This window comes from Macadamia integrifolia, unplaced genomic scaffold, assembly GCF_013358625.1.
Source record: "Macadamia integrifolia cultivar HAES 741 unplaced genomic scaffold, SCU_Mint_v3 scaffold2544, whole genome shotgun sequence".
NCBI classification, from domain to species: domain Eukaryota; kingdom Viridiplantae; phylum Streptophyta; class Magnoliopsida; order Proteales; family Proteaceae; genus Macadamia; species Macadamia integrifolia.
In genome coordinates this window covers 39,165-54,074 of record NW_024868785.1, presented here as the reverse complement: position 1 = coordinate 54,074, position 14,910 = coordinate 39,165, and the positions used below count along the sequence as shown (strand labels likewise).

At 38.1% G+C, this 14,910-nt stretch overlaps 1 protein-coding gene and 1 pseudogene across 1 annotated transcript; both read left to right on the top strand.

The window, feature by feature from the left end:
* Positions 1-5,595: 5,595 nt before the first annotated feature.
* Positions 5,596-6,427, top strand: LOC122066717 (17.8 kDa class I heat shock protein-like). Its single transcript, XM_042630562.1, has one exon. The coding sequence runs from the start codon at positions 5,770-5,772 to the stop codon at positions 6,226-6,228; it is 459 nt and encodes a 152-aa protein (XP_042486496.1). The 5' UTR covers positions 5,596-5,769; the 3' UTR covers positions 6,229-6,427.
* Positions 6,428-13,486: 7,059 nt separating this feature from the next.
* Positions 13,487-14,563, top strand: LOC122066716 (annotated as a pseudogene).
* The last annotated feature ends 347 nt before the right edge of the window (positions 14,564-14,910 follow it).

Here is a 14,910-nt window from a genome sequence, read left to right as displayed (position 1 = left end):
AAAAAACATGCATTAAAATATTTTAAAATGTTTATCTACATCAAAATCTGAGAGAGTAATACTAATTATGTGCATCATAGTTTGATTGGCAAAGATTTGAAGTAAGGACCATCGTTGGTAGGCCTGAGCCAAAAAAAGTGCTAGGTATGATGTCAAAGACATCCAAAAAAGATGGAATGATGCCCTAAGGCCACGATTTGGTATTTTTCTCCAAAACCAATTTTTTAGTTCTTCCAAGTCACTCTAAACTTCCACTTTCTGTCCTCCTAGATTGCGGGCTTACTTTAATCCATAAACTTAACTCCTTGATGCCTCTTCAATAATTTTTCCTTCATAAGATAGTAGTTAATGAAACACATTCTCCTTGAATAAAAATGCAATAAGCCCAAGTTGAGATGTTTTTATCAAAATTATGGGTTCCAGTACAAACTAGAATAGGAGGTTCAGGAATAGGGGGATTCAGGGTTATTGATCCTGGAATGGTTAAATTGGTCTGGATGGGTTCTATTTCCTTGGTGTAGGAACTCCATTGATTTGTAGATTTGATATCGGGTAGGGTTGGTTCAACATGATTGAAAGTGACCTTATTCTTGTAACCCAAATAAAAAAAAAAAAAAAATTATTACAAAGATAAAAAAGTTACTATGGTTATAATCAAGAATATCATTAGATTGAAAGAAATGCATAATAAGATGTCTGAAGGAGATAGCAAATATGTTTTGAGGACGTAGGCCCAACGGGGCTAGCAGCCCAAATTCTCTTTGTGAAATCATAAGAGAGAAAGGTGTACCATATCGATTCCTGTGGGAGTGGCAGAAATCACAGATAGAGTCTACAACCATCCATTTTCCTAAAATGTCTTTGTGGGGATTCCTCCATTGGAAAATCTCCCGAAAAAGAGCTTAAATTTTGGGTGTGCCTAAAGGTTCCTGAAGTATCACCACCAATGAGAGGTATCTTGATAAATATGACTAGAAGTCAAAGATAAACAAGGCAAAAGAACATAGTTTATCTAGTGTTCCCCATGCCCAGACACAACTGGGTGTGAAAAGATCCAGTTGCCCCCAAGCCCTTTGGGTATTTATGTCCAACTGTGTATGCAAGACAGACATGTTCCCTTTGCCCGATAAAGGAATATAATTTTTTTAATGAATATGCATATGGAGAAGCTTAAATAAGATTGGGGGGGGGCCCATAAGCTAGGCCACATTGCTGGGTTAGGCCACCATATTTAGTAATTAGTAAATAAGTTATCCATAGAGAGCCATTTCTATTTTTATTTTTTTATTTTAAAAGCTATATCTATCAAATGGCTGAAATCTAGTTACCAGGAAACGGATTAATTTTTGTCAAACAAAATTATAACAAAGTTTTTTCAGAGAGCGCCTTTGTCCCACAGAATAGGGCCTGAGGATGTGCAACCGTATGCTTGGATCAGGGGCACTCTCGGAAAGAAAACACTCAACAAAAAAAATATACGAAAAATATTTCACCCAAAAACGCATACATGGACTATTGGCCTCCTATAGAACTAGGTGGGAGAGAAAACTAGAAGGCCCATAGCCCAAACTAAGGCAACGTTTGGTATGCATTAGTGGAATGCATTCTAGGTCGATAATGCATTAAACAAATCATATCAAAGTAGTCTTAATTTTAAAATTTTTACTAATGATTCCAAACGCTTTCAAAGTATGGTTATATAGAACATTCTCTTTATAGGTAAGAGAAAGTATGAGTTCTTCAAAAGGTGGGGTGTCCATGACTCATAAAATGATGAGATTGAGAGTAAGATAATAACATAAATTAAAAAAATAATGGGTCCACATGTTTAAAACCATGGATAAAAAACTAAGGTTATGTTTAATATGAGTCTAGGAATACATTATAGATGTAGAATACATTTCAAGATCAATGCAAACCAAAAACGGCCTAGAAGGAACCCGAAGCTCAACAAAAGAGTCGAAAGATATTTTCTAATTTCCAAATAGCCCTTACCAAATATGAACTGTTGGATAGAAGGTGGTAGTGAATTGCAAAATGCCAAAATTGACTAGTCTTTCTAGTTTCTAGGGGTCTCTAGAAATTTCTAAGTTGATTCTTTTTTCTCGTTGGTCTCAACCATAGTTAGCAAATTCAGATTCGGGAATTATTCGAGCGGAGAATTATTCGGAATAATTCGATTGATTAATTTAAGGATTCGGTCAAAAAAGCGGACAAAATAAAAATCGGAGTTGGATTCGGATTCGAGAATTATTCGATTAAAAAAATAAAAGTCGGGCAAAAAATTCGGATATTATTTTTATAGTTTATTGTATATTTTTTATTTATCAAGTTATTAACTTGATTTGTATACTTAGAAAGAGCAAATTACTTTATACAATAAAGTAAAAAACTATGAAAAATTATCATTATGGTTATTGTGATCCAATTTCTACTCATGAAATAGATTAAGCCCCAAAACAATGAAAACAAGATTACAACTACAATAAATGGGAAGAAGGTGGCGGAAATTTGTGGGAGAAGAAGATGAAAAATAAAAAAAAGAAAACTATTTCAGTGGTGGGTATTGTGGGTTTCATATATGACGTTTTCCTACCCAACCAATATCCAACTTTTCCCTCTTCCTCTGGAACCATCACGAGCATCTATAACAGAGAACCAGACCTTCTATAAATACACATCTCATCCACCTCCACAATGCACAGAATCGAAGTAGTGGTTAGATCACTGCTTCAATTTATTATGTATTGTTTTAACTATGTTGACATACCTAAGACTGAATTACGGGATGATTCTAAACACAGACATCAGATTCTGTTTAGTGATGAAAAACCTGATCCATCTATCATTCTTGAACAAGCTGACTTTTTGGATTTCAAATAGAATACACAACAAAAAAAGAACTTTATAGGTGATATCCAATATTGCTCGTATCAAAACCCTTACCCCTCCCCCAATAGTAGCATTTATCCTAATGGTTACTAGTCTCACAGATAAAAATGATAATATCGTTGGATGGGCGATTTGTTTTTTATTCTCGAAGGAAAATGTTTCTTATGTTAGGCAAATTACTTATTGACAGGATAAAATGGTGAGGTAACAGCCATAGGGCTTCTCAAAGGAGTGAAGAGAGCGAGGAAGGTGAATGTGAAGGTGAACGTGGCATGCAGCGATGGAAAGGAAATCAGCATGTTGTTGGAAAGGAAATTCGGATTGTTAATAACCTCTTGCCATAGAACTCTAATGTCTCTATGGTTAGAGATGGATAATTACTTATTTTACCCCAATTTTGTAATTAAACCTAACAATAGATATTTAGGGGTGCTTAAGTCTATAGTCAAAGAGGCTATGGAAACAAAAAAACAACCGATCTAGAAGTCGGATATGGTGTATATGAACAGTAATTAGTTTATCTTGTTTTTGTTTGAATAAAGAAAAAAGTGGGGTACACTATAGCAGCGGGAGGGGGAAGAAAACAACGAGACTCAAACTTTAGACCTATTGGTGAGCATGAGCTTATCATACCACAACTTTACCAAATGTCTAGATATGAAACTTAATTCATCTGCCATTGGGCTATAGTTAAAGAGGCTATGGAAACAAGAAAACAATCAATCTAGAAGTTGGATATGGTGTATATGAATATTAATTAGTTTATCTTTTTTTTATTTGAATAAAAAAAAAAAGTGGAGTACACCACAGAAGGGTGAGGGGGAAGAAAACAACGAGGCTCAAACTTTAGACCTATTGGTTATCGTGGGTTTATCATACTACAACTTTACCAAATGTCTAGATATGAAACTTAATTCATCTGCCATTGCATGCTTTAAATCATGCTTTAAATGTACCAATTTGTTCCTAATAAAAACATATACGCAAACGATATAAAAGAAATGTGTTTCAGACATACTTAAATGGAGACTATATAAAAATGTGAGGGTAGGAATCAAACCTACAGAGGAAACAAATCCATTCATTCCCCATAAAAGGAAATACTATTCTATTTTTCAGTGAATCAAAAATATATTAAGACAAAGCTAAGTTTGATTCAGAAACTACATCAACTTAAAAAAGCCAAACATGGAAGAAACAAGGACTATTCTATCAGCTTGTATCATAATGAATCTGATCACCAAAAGCAGAGAGAAAAACACCTAAAAAATGCTAGTTATCAAGCCGTAAACAAGTAGATGAGCCATCATCAATCATATTCTTGATAATAATCCGAAGCGAGAGGTAAGGGCTTGAGATCTCCCTCCAAGTCCAAGGTGCATCTAAGTCCCGGCTTGTGGTGTGCTAGAATTTGTTGTTATCACTTCCTTTTTGGAGACAGACACTCATTAGGGTCTTAACCTTTAAACTTTGGTGTTAATTTTCTCCCTCCCCTATTTCTTATGTATCCTCCTTTGATGATTTTTATTTTTAGTGGCCGCTGTTAGGGCTCCTGACCCTTGGATTGCCATTATGGCTTGTTCTTTTGTTATTTTTCTTTCGTTTTAATATAATTTTAATTCATCCTAAAAAAGAATAAAACATGGGATACTAAATATACATGCCCATAGCTTAAGAGAGGAGTACTCTGCTCTTCCAAAGTTGGAACTCTTTTTAAACTGATCAAGAATGGAGGAGGAATGATGCTCAAAAAGCCTAGAGGGAATCAGATGATGCCCTAGTAAGTAATGGACAATTGCCCAATCCCACCATCAACAATATTCTTGAGAGTCTCATGATCTTCAATTGGGACACAAATAAGATTAAGGATTGTGGGGATTAATGACCAGCCCAGACATATCTACAAATAATTTTTTAAAAATACAAATTACATTCTTGTCGATATAAAAGTTTCCATCATATTTTTGAACAATTAGACCAAATTATAACCAATCATATCCCCCTGATGTCTTGCCTATATCCAAAGTTACTAAGTATATAAAGTATATAGAGTAGAGATTAGAGTTTATTCATTTCAAACTAAAATATGTTAAATCCAGGGACAAACAAATTCAAAAGATTCAAGAAAAACAATTTTTTTGATAGGTCATACATATGGGCCATTGGCTCCACTCTATGTGGTTTACCCGGAAAAGGGCCAAAGCCCAAAACTAGAATGAACCCAAAGCTCAACAACGAGTGGAAGATGCAATAGCTATTGATGATTATGGAATTGGAACAGGATGCTATTATTTGTCTCTGTAACAGATTTATGTAATCATTTTCTCTTTGTCTTTGATGGTAGATTTTCTGAGGTGTTTTCCTGCTGTTGGCAATATCCAAGGTTGAAAATTTGCTCACGGATAATCTTCATATTTCTAGTTGTGCTTGATTATTATCCTTGTACTATATTTTTTTCTTCATTTTTAATACATATATTGGAACTTCCAGCTAGAAAAAAAAAAAAAAAAAAAAGGGAAGAAAGGTAATGAATTATAAAAACTGACGGATCGGATTCTCTTGAAATTTCCAGTCTATTCTTTTCTTGACATTGGTCTCTAACTGCAATTTGTTTTCCTTTTTTTGAGTGGTTGTAATTTAATCTCTAATTTTCCATATCACCAATACCCAACTTTTCCTTCTTTCTCTGGAACCATCAGAGCATCCAAAACAGAGAACCAGACCCTCTATAAATACACATCTCATCCACTCCCCACAAAGCACAGAATCGAAGTAGTAGTTGATAACACTATCACAACCACTCCAATACACAAATCAACCAATTTCCCTTTTTTTCTTTCATTCTCTGATCATTATCAAGTTCTTCAGAAACCCAAGATGTCTCTGATCCCAAGCTTCTTCAATGGCAGAAGAACCAACATCTTCGACCCATTCTCTCTAGACATATGGGATCCATACATGGGCTTCCCTCGTCCTCAACTCTCAACTGATACAGCAGCTTTTGTTAATACCCAAATCGATTGGAAGGAGACCCCTGAAGCCCATATCTTGAAGGCAGATCTTCCAGGACTTAAGAAGGAAGAAGTGAAGGTGGAAGTTGAGGAAGGTAAGGTGTTGCAGATCAGTGGAGAGAGAAGCAAAGAGAAGGAAGAGAAGACTGATAAGTGGCACCGTGTGGAGCGCAGTAGTGGCAAGTTTTTACGGCGGTTTAGGTTGCCGGAAAATGCTAAGGTGGATGAGGTGAAGGCAGCAATGGAGAATGGTGTGCTTACTGTGACTGTTCCTAAGGAGGAAGTGAAGAAGGCTGAGGTTAAGGCTATTGATATCTCTGGCTGAGACTTTTAACTCTGAAATATATGAAGGTTTTGTGATTGTAATTTGGGTTTTAAATGGGTTGGGCTTCTTAGTAATCTCCAGTTTGTTTTTGTCTTTGTCTTTGTTTGGTGTGTGTATGCTGCAAATAAGTGGCTCATTTGTCATTAATGGCCATGGATTTCCCCCAATAAAAGCAGAGTTTTTTTTTCTTCCTCCATAAGCAAGGGAATATTTAAGTTTCACAAGCCTCTTTGTCATGGAGGACATTAATGAAACCCACTTCGAATTTCAAAAGTGTGCTATAAGTGATTATATAAAAGGAAAAATGAGGAAAGAGAAAAGGCATATAAATTGTCAGTGCACAATCTTTCCTTGCCAGAGCAAATAGAGATTTCAGGTATTTTTTTTTTTGGCCGGAGAAGACAAAGAAGTAGTAAATTTGTGAATTTCGAAATTGAGAAAAGATCTTCTGTTAGTGGAAGGTTAAAGACAATGGCACACACATTGTGCTTATTAACCAAATTATGACTGAACTGATCAAACCTCAAAAGTCTCTCACGGTGTTAGTTGATTTGAGTGTATTTATAATTTGAAACATGAGATGATGAATGTAATTAAGTCAAATCTTAGGGGAGATATATGTTTATATATTTTTTTCTTTTATTATTATTATTTAACCCAGACAAAGCAAGAATTTGTAAAAAAATCACCCGTTGAACCTCACACCAGAATCTAGATTCATCATTCTTTTTCGAGCAATTTACATCCTCTCCCCTGTATTTTATTTTTATTACATCCCTCTCCTCTATGTTTTTAGAAATTATATCTCCCTCCCTTGTAGTATGTTATATCTTATAAGTAGACCCACTTCGTTAAGTTTAAACCATTAAATTTGTTTAATATTTTTTAATACCATATTACCCTTCTATCGTGGATACTTCACAATATTTGCTTACATGGTTGAGGGAAAGGCGTTTGATTCATTCTTTCTTCAGAAATTTGTTTGATCAGCTACACTAACTATAAAACACAAGAGAGGGAGATATACCAATAACAAAGTACAGGGGAGGGGGATGTAAATTGCTTTTATTTTTCACTTGGATTTGCTAGCTATTAGGGGTGTCAATGGGCCGGTAAAACCCAGCCCAACCCCAAGGTCTCTTAACTCAATCCAAGCCCAGCCCAGCCCAACCGTAGGTCGGGTTGGAATATCTCAGCCCAGGCCCAACCCTGTCAGATTTAGTCCAACTCAACCCAGCCCTAATGAACCGTGATTGTGCTGGGTTTAACCCAATCCAATCCAGCCCAATACTATCGGTTACTTGGTTGCTCTGATCTTGATGCATTGCAAAGGCCAAAGACCAAAGTTTTCGTATATGTGTAGATTGCGGAAAACGAAAGACCTTTTTTTATAAGTACCCATTAATAATTATTAGCATATGTATATGATATATTAATAGTTCATATTGTTGAGGGGAAATAATGTATACATTACAGCTGTACCTACACTTTCTTCCCTGACATTCTTTCCCCTCCTTCACACCCTTTGACACTCTCCCTCTTTCTTGACATATGAGTCATCGCATGTATCCAATTATGCCTTTGCTTCTTCCCTAGGAAATTGATCTCTTCACCCATCCAAAGGAATGTATTAGTTCCATTATCTCAAATATTATTCAAAATGAAAAGAAATATGGAACACTTGGGCTCACAAATACTTTTTTTTTTTTTTTTTTTTTATTATTGATTAACCCATCACTACCATAGAAGGTATGTATAGAAGGATCAAATCATCGATTTTTCTTAGACATAAATGCAGTTTAAATCATCTGGTGTAGAAAACGTAATCGCTTTAGCAATTATTTTATTTATTTTTCTCTTATTATATTATTTCAACCCACATTTTCAAGGCTGACCTTCCTGGGCTCAAGAAGGAAGAAGTGAAGGTGGAGGTGGAGGAAGGAAGGGTCATCAAGATCAGTGGAGAAAGGAGCAAAGAAAAGGAAGAGAAGACTGACAAATGGCACCGTGTAGAGCGTAGCAGCGGCAAGTTCCTCCGCCGGTTCAGGTTGCCGGAGAATGCAAAGGTGGATCAGGTGAAGGCCACCATGGAAAATGGTGTGTTAACGGTTACTGTCCCTAAGGAAGAAGTGAAGAAGCCTGAGGTTAAAGCCATTGAAATCTCTGGCTGAAGGAGTAGAACTATAAACGTTGTCTGCTTTTAATTTAAATATATTTTAAACATGAATTTTTAGTACAGGCGAAAAGTGTGAGTGGGAGAGGGATAGGTAGCGGAGTGGCGTGGCGGCGGTGGACTGCTGGCTGCAAATGGAGGTGGGGGTAGAGGGTGAAGAGAGGTAGTGAGGTAGAGAATGAGGTCCAGGGGTAAAATTAGAAATATCTCTAATTTGTAAACAAAAATAATTTACAAATTATCTCATTTGCAGTTTACCTAGAAATAACATTTTGGGGATTCATGTGCCATATCTAAAACTGTAAAGGTCTTATTAGCTATGAAACATGCAATACTGTAATTGGGCTTGGCTGGCATGAAGGAAAAAACCAACTAGGCCCTTGAATTAAATAAATAAGAATAACAAAGCCTTGTCCCCACCATAATGGGTCAGCTACATGGATCTAAGCAAGGATTGGAAAAAAAAAAGTGACAGGATCCTAGACCTCCGATCCGCTCTATTCGATGTCATACTTGAAGCTACATCGATGTCATTTTTGGTATGCTCCTAAATCTTTTACATCATTCTATATGGACGATATCACTCTTTCACTGGTGCATCCAATGGCATCCGTTGAACATGGCTATACCATCTCAAATGATCTTCCCAAAGTTTATAATAGATTGAGGCAACTCTCAATTGCTTCTTCACTTCTCAACATTCCATATCATATATTATAGATGGACGTAAGATTATCCTATAAATTTTTCTCTTAATGTGTTATAATAATTAAATTATCAAGAAAAAAACATATGAGTTAATCAACTTCTTGATTGAGACTCTTGTATCGAGCCTATGTTACGTTTTTTTTCTTTTAAAAAGCTGTGAATTATTAATTGTCAGTTTTTTTCTCTCTCTTTCCCACTTTTTCTCTTTCTTTCTCTCGTCCTATTCCCCTTTCTGCGTGAGACTTTAAAAAAAAAAAAAAAAAAAAAAAGAAGGGGGTAGAAAACGTGGAGATTAGGAAATGGTTTGGAAAAGAAGTGGAGGTTTAAAATCGGTTTCAACTGATGGTTCTATGAGATGGAACTCGAACCGCAACCGAATCAAATTAGTCCCATAATTTCAAGGTGAATTTGGACCAAATTTGATTTAAGTTGGTTTCACTCAATTGATCCGGTTTGGTTTCAATTTTATCTTCTCAATTCTGATTTCAATTTGATACCCTTAGTTAAAAGGTATAGTGATCGATATCAATCAAGGCTATAGTGACCGACATCGATCAAAATTAATGTGCTTGACATACACAATCAAGATATAATGCGCCACCATTGAAATGGTCAAATAGTGCTACATATTGGTTTTGACCAGTTCATTATCAAGAGAGGTGCTATCTGATCGAAGAATCAAAACATGTCCACAAATCCCTATGAACTTCGTGCTAATAACACCATTCACAGGGATTTGGGGGACAATTGTTGGTACCCGATTTAACAAATCTGGCCTTCAAGACAATCGGTCAATAAATCGAACGATTTTAGCAAATCTGGCCTACAAGACAATCAGTTAATAAATTGATGTCGATTTATAACCGATTGTGTTAAGGAGCTGACCAGTTAAGCTAACTAGTAATCAAGCTACCAAAAAATGATGACTTTGTATTAAGGAGTTAACCAATCAAAATAACCATTAGGTGGATCGAGTAGACTGACAGAATACAGTTAGATGACTGATCGTGACATTTTATGGTCAACTGATCGATTGCGACTTTTGCGATCAGCTTGACCAATTGTCAATCAACATGATTGGTACAAAACGTAGTTTAGTTCGAGGGAAATTACAAAAAAATGGCCTGAGTGGTTAAGGTAGTTACAACCAATCAAGGAAGTGTAATTCCAATAACTATCCAACTAAGGGCATGACACATAGGTTCCTGCAGTTACGAAAATGCCAAAAGAGCAGGAGCTTTCAAATAAAGCTATAAAAAGGGCTTCAATAGAAGAAGAAGAAGGGATCTCAAACTAGGGGTGAAACAGGGTCGGGTTGGGCCGGGTTTCTTAAAACCCAAGCCCAACCCTACATCCCTTTAATTGGGCTCAAGCCCGGCCCAACCCAGCCAGGGCCTGGAAAAATTCAACCCTAACCCACCCTTAGGCCAGGCCGGGCCGGGCCGGGCCGGGCCGGGTTGGGTTGGATTCCATCTATCCTATTTTTTTGTTTTGTTTTTTAACATACATTTACTGGTAAGAAATCATTCCAACAGTTTTATTAAAATCAAAAGTCGGTGATGAGTTTATACTTTATGATATGTTATGTATTTGGTTTTTTTAAGTAAAAATGTGAGCGGTGTATGCATGGAGCATTATAATATATATTATATTATAACCTATGTTATAATGTGTATATATTATAATAATATGTACAATTAATGATATAAAAGGAGTATATATATATATATATATAATCAGGGACTCAGGATTAAAAGTCAGGGTGGGGTTGGGCCGGGCCGGGCCTAGAACTCAACCTGGGCCAGACCTGACCCTGACCTGGGGTTTTTCAACCCTAACCCAACCTCAAGGTCAAAAAGATTGGCCCAAGCCCTATTCGGGCTTAGGGCGAGTTAGGGCGGGTTCCGGTTGTCAAGGCCAAACTTTCACCCTTATCTCCAACCGATCAAACAAACTACAATGCAATAACTATCTTTTTCTTTTCAAGTAAAATATTTTTAGTCTGTATTTTTTTACATTTCCTTAGATTAGTTTTACTTTGCATTTTTTTCAACATATCAATTATGTTGCTTAGCAAAGACAATGACGGCCTGTGCTTCATCATGACTGTATCAAAGCACATGACGACCCGTGTTTCGTCATGGTTTTTCTCAGCTTACTTCCATGGCAATCCGTTGTTTTGCCTTGAGTGATGTAATGTATTGTGTTTTTCTTGAACCAATTTGAATGGATGAAGTTCCTCTTCTGTCTATTTTTAAGAATTTGGTTTTCACTTTTAAGTCATTGGAGCAATCGAGGTATGGAAAGACCTCACTTTTTCTTTGGTTAGAAGTCAATCGATATTCATTCTACGACCGTTCTCTCAAGTCTGTACGACTTTGGCATGCCCGCACATTTATCACTTTTCTGCCATGCGGATTTGTTACCAACACTTTCTAACTCCAATACTCTAGAATATATAAGAGTTGATAGAGCTATTGTTGGAGATTACAATGGCTCATTTTAACAACGTGGAATTGCCTTTCCACCAAAAGTCTCCATTCTGCTTAGGTCTCTTTAACCTGGTCTTCAGGGATTAGGATGAGACCACATGGCAATGTCACTAACAGGGAAAATCATTCGGATCAATTCATACTGCTCGAGGCCGATACCATTGTATGATGATCCCATATCAATGGATCGCCATGTAGCAAGTTTAATAAGGTAAAAAAAAAAAGGGGACATCGACAGATATGCTAGCGCATTACCCAGGAATAAGGTATGCTAACGGGATTTTAACTGTTAGATGAAGCATAAAAAATCTCATCCGTTCATAATCGTTGTCTTACAAAACCAGCTCAATACCGCTGCTCCACGGTCTTCTTCTGGCCAACTGTTCCTTTGCCCTCACATGTCGCCGCTCCGGTTACCTTCACCGGCCAGTGTGCCCAAAGCATCAACGCGGCCTCGCATCGTGGTCCTTTTAGTCATTTTCTGTAGTGCTGTGCGAAGACGTTAACCAGCATTTGTGCTCCCAGTGAGGAACTTTCTTCTCTCTCACAGCGTTCATAAGTACTAAAGTAGAAAAGATCCAGTGGGTTTTGCGGTCCTTCGATCAATCGCTTCGGTTGGGGTGGTAGAGTGTTTTCAACCAATCTCCTCCTTTATTCTTATAATTCATATTCATCTTATCAGTCTCAGATAGAGATGGGGGTTGCTAGTGAGGTGGGAGACTTGGCATTCAAGGCCTTCACGGCGGGTTTGGGCGCCGCCACCATATGTCTCACTGCCGCTTCTCCATGAACGTTTACAGGGGAATTTCTTGGCACAGCGCTCAATTGGTACTCCTGTCTCTCTCTCTCTCCTGTTTCCTCATTTCCTATTGAATGATAATATTACAATACTACAATGACTAATGCTGTGTAGAGATGAATCTTTTTCTTCTTTTCTTGAATTTCATGACTCCTCTTCTTGAATCCCTAGGTTTCTTCAACACGAGCCTTTCAACACCGCCCCCCCCCCCCAAAAAAAAAATATTATTTGAACTTGCTGGCGGCGGTGATGCTTCAGGCACACTGATCGGAAAAGGGGTTGTGGTTGGGGGAGTAGTAGCCAGAACGACGATAGGTGAGGACAAAGGAACAGCTGGGCAGAAGAAGAACGTATAGCGACAGCATTGGGTAGGTTTTGTAAGACAACGATTATGAACAGATGAGATTTTTTATGTTTCATCTAACAGTTAAAATCCCACTAGCATACCTTGTTCTTAGGTAATGCGCTAGCATACCTGTCCTTCTTTCATAAAAAATATATCACTTTAAATAAAAATTAGAGATATTTCTATCAGATCCAAGTCGATAAAGGGTGATCGAATCGATATCAACCAAGATCAATTCTAATCCTGATTCCAAATTTTTAAAAGGGTAACTTACAGTGCCACCCCCTAAAGAATGCCAGTATTATAAGAACACCCTTTGTAATAATGATTGACGGTAGAAAATCCGAATCTAATATAGTGAAAGAGAGGGACGTTCCTATAATATTAGCATTCTTTAGGAGGTAAATTACCCTCTTTTTTAAACCGTACCTCCAATTATTTGAAAGGGGAGTGACCCGGAAAATAATCCTCTGTTTTTCTCATCCCTGTTTTTCCTTGTTTTGCTACCTGCAGAACGCGACATGTGGACAACTTTAAGACCAACGCACCGGATGTAATAATCCTCACCCAATCTTGACCGTTGGTCTCCTTATTGTCCACGTGTCGCATTCTGCAGGTAGCAAAACAAGGAAAAACATGGATGGGAAAAACAGAGGATTTTGATCCGAGTGACCCCGTGACCAACAACAACGACCTTCACAACCAAAAAAAAAAAAAAAAAAAAAAGAAGACTTGTGATGATTCGTACCCAATACCCGAATTTGGACTTTCTACGTATCGGGCCCTAGGGAGGCCCTTCTCTTTACTCACACCATTGTCACTTACCTACAAGCAACCCAGCAAACCTGCAACAATGGTGCTCAACATGATTCTCCTGCGTGACCTCTTCGCAGCGGCCATCCTCTTCTTCATCACCCGTTACGTTATCCGACTTATAATCACCAAGCTCCGGCGGCTACTCCCACCAGGCCCGAAAGGCTGGCCAGTCATCGGTTCTCTGCCACTGCTAGGCAAAGTGCCTCATGTGGCCTTATTTGAGTTGGCTAAAAAGTACGGCCCCGTCATGTACCTCAAGATGGGTACGTGCGGCATGGTTGTGGCATCTACGCCAGAGGCCGCTCGTGCTTTCCTCAAGACAGTTGACCTCAACTTCTCAAATCGGCCACCTAATGCCGGCGCAAAGCATATTGTGTACAATGCGCAAGACATGGTGTTTGCCGACTATGGGCCTCGTTGGAGGTTGCTTCGCAAGCTAAGCAACCTCCACATGCATGGTGGCAGGGCCTTGGAAGATTGGGCCAAGGTGTGTGCCATCGAGCTCGATCACATGATAAGGGCCATGTGTGAATCAAGTAGGCGGGGAGAGCCCGTCGTTATGCCGGAGATGTTCACATATGCGGTGGCGAATATGATTGGGCAGATAGTACTGAGTCGGCGAGTTTTTGCCAAAAATGGGGACAATCAAACGAGTTTAGGGACATGGTGGTGGAGCTCATGACGATCGCCGGGCGGCTCAATATCGGCGATTTTATCCCGTCCATTACGTGGATGGACTTGCAGGGGATTGAAAGAGATATGAAGAAGTTGCACAAGAAATGGGACGCTCTTATTACAAAGATGTTCAAGGAGAAGAAGCCTGATTTCCTTGCTGTCCTCTTCAATGACAAGGAGAAATCAGAGGGTGAGAGGCTCTCCCAAGTCAACATTAAGGCCCTCCTGGTATGCAACCCTTCTCTTTAATTAATCACTCTTCGAGTATCCCTTTTAAAATAATAAATAGTGTAGTAGAAATTGATCAAAGAGTGACTCACCGGGCTCGAATTTGTTTGGTGGGATCGCTTTGCAGAAGGCTGTGCCTCTGTCAGCCATGGTGACACCAAGGTTGGCACCCATTGCTTACGCAGCTTGATGGGTTTGGATTGGTGAAACTTTTAAAAAAGGCAGATGATGGTTAAGGAATTGTTTAGGACACAGAAGGGTGTGTCTCATTGAAGCTAGGTTTGGTGTTATTTAAGGGACGGTATTGCAGTGCTGAACCTATCTTATAATCCTATCTGGGTTTATTTCTATTTCACTAGTACTGTTCTCTCCTTTAAGATTTTTAAATAAGGCTTTGCCCATCTGTAACCATAGATATTATATGTTGCAAAAATAATATGGTAAA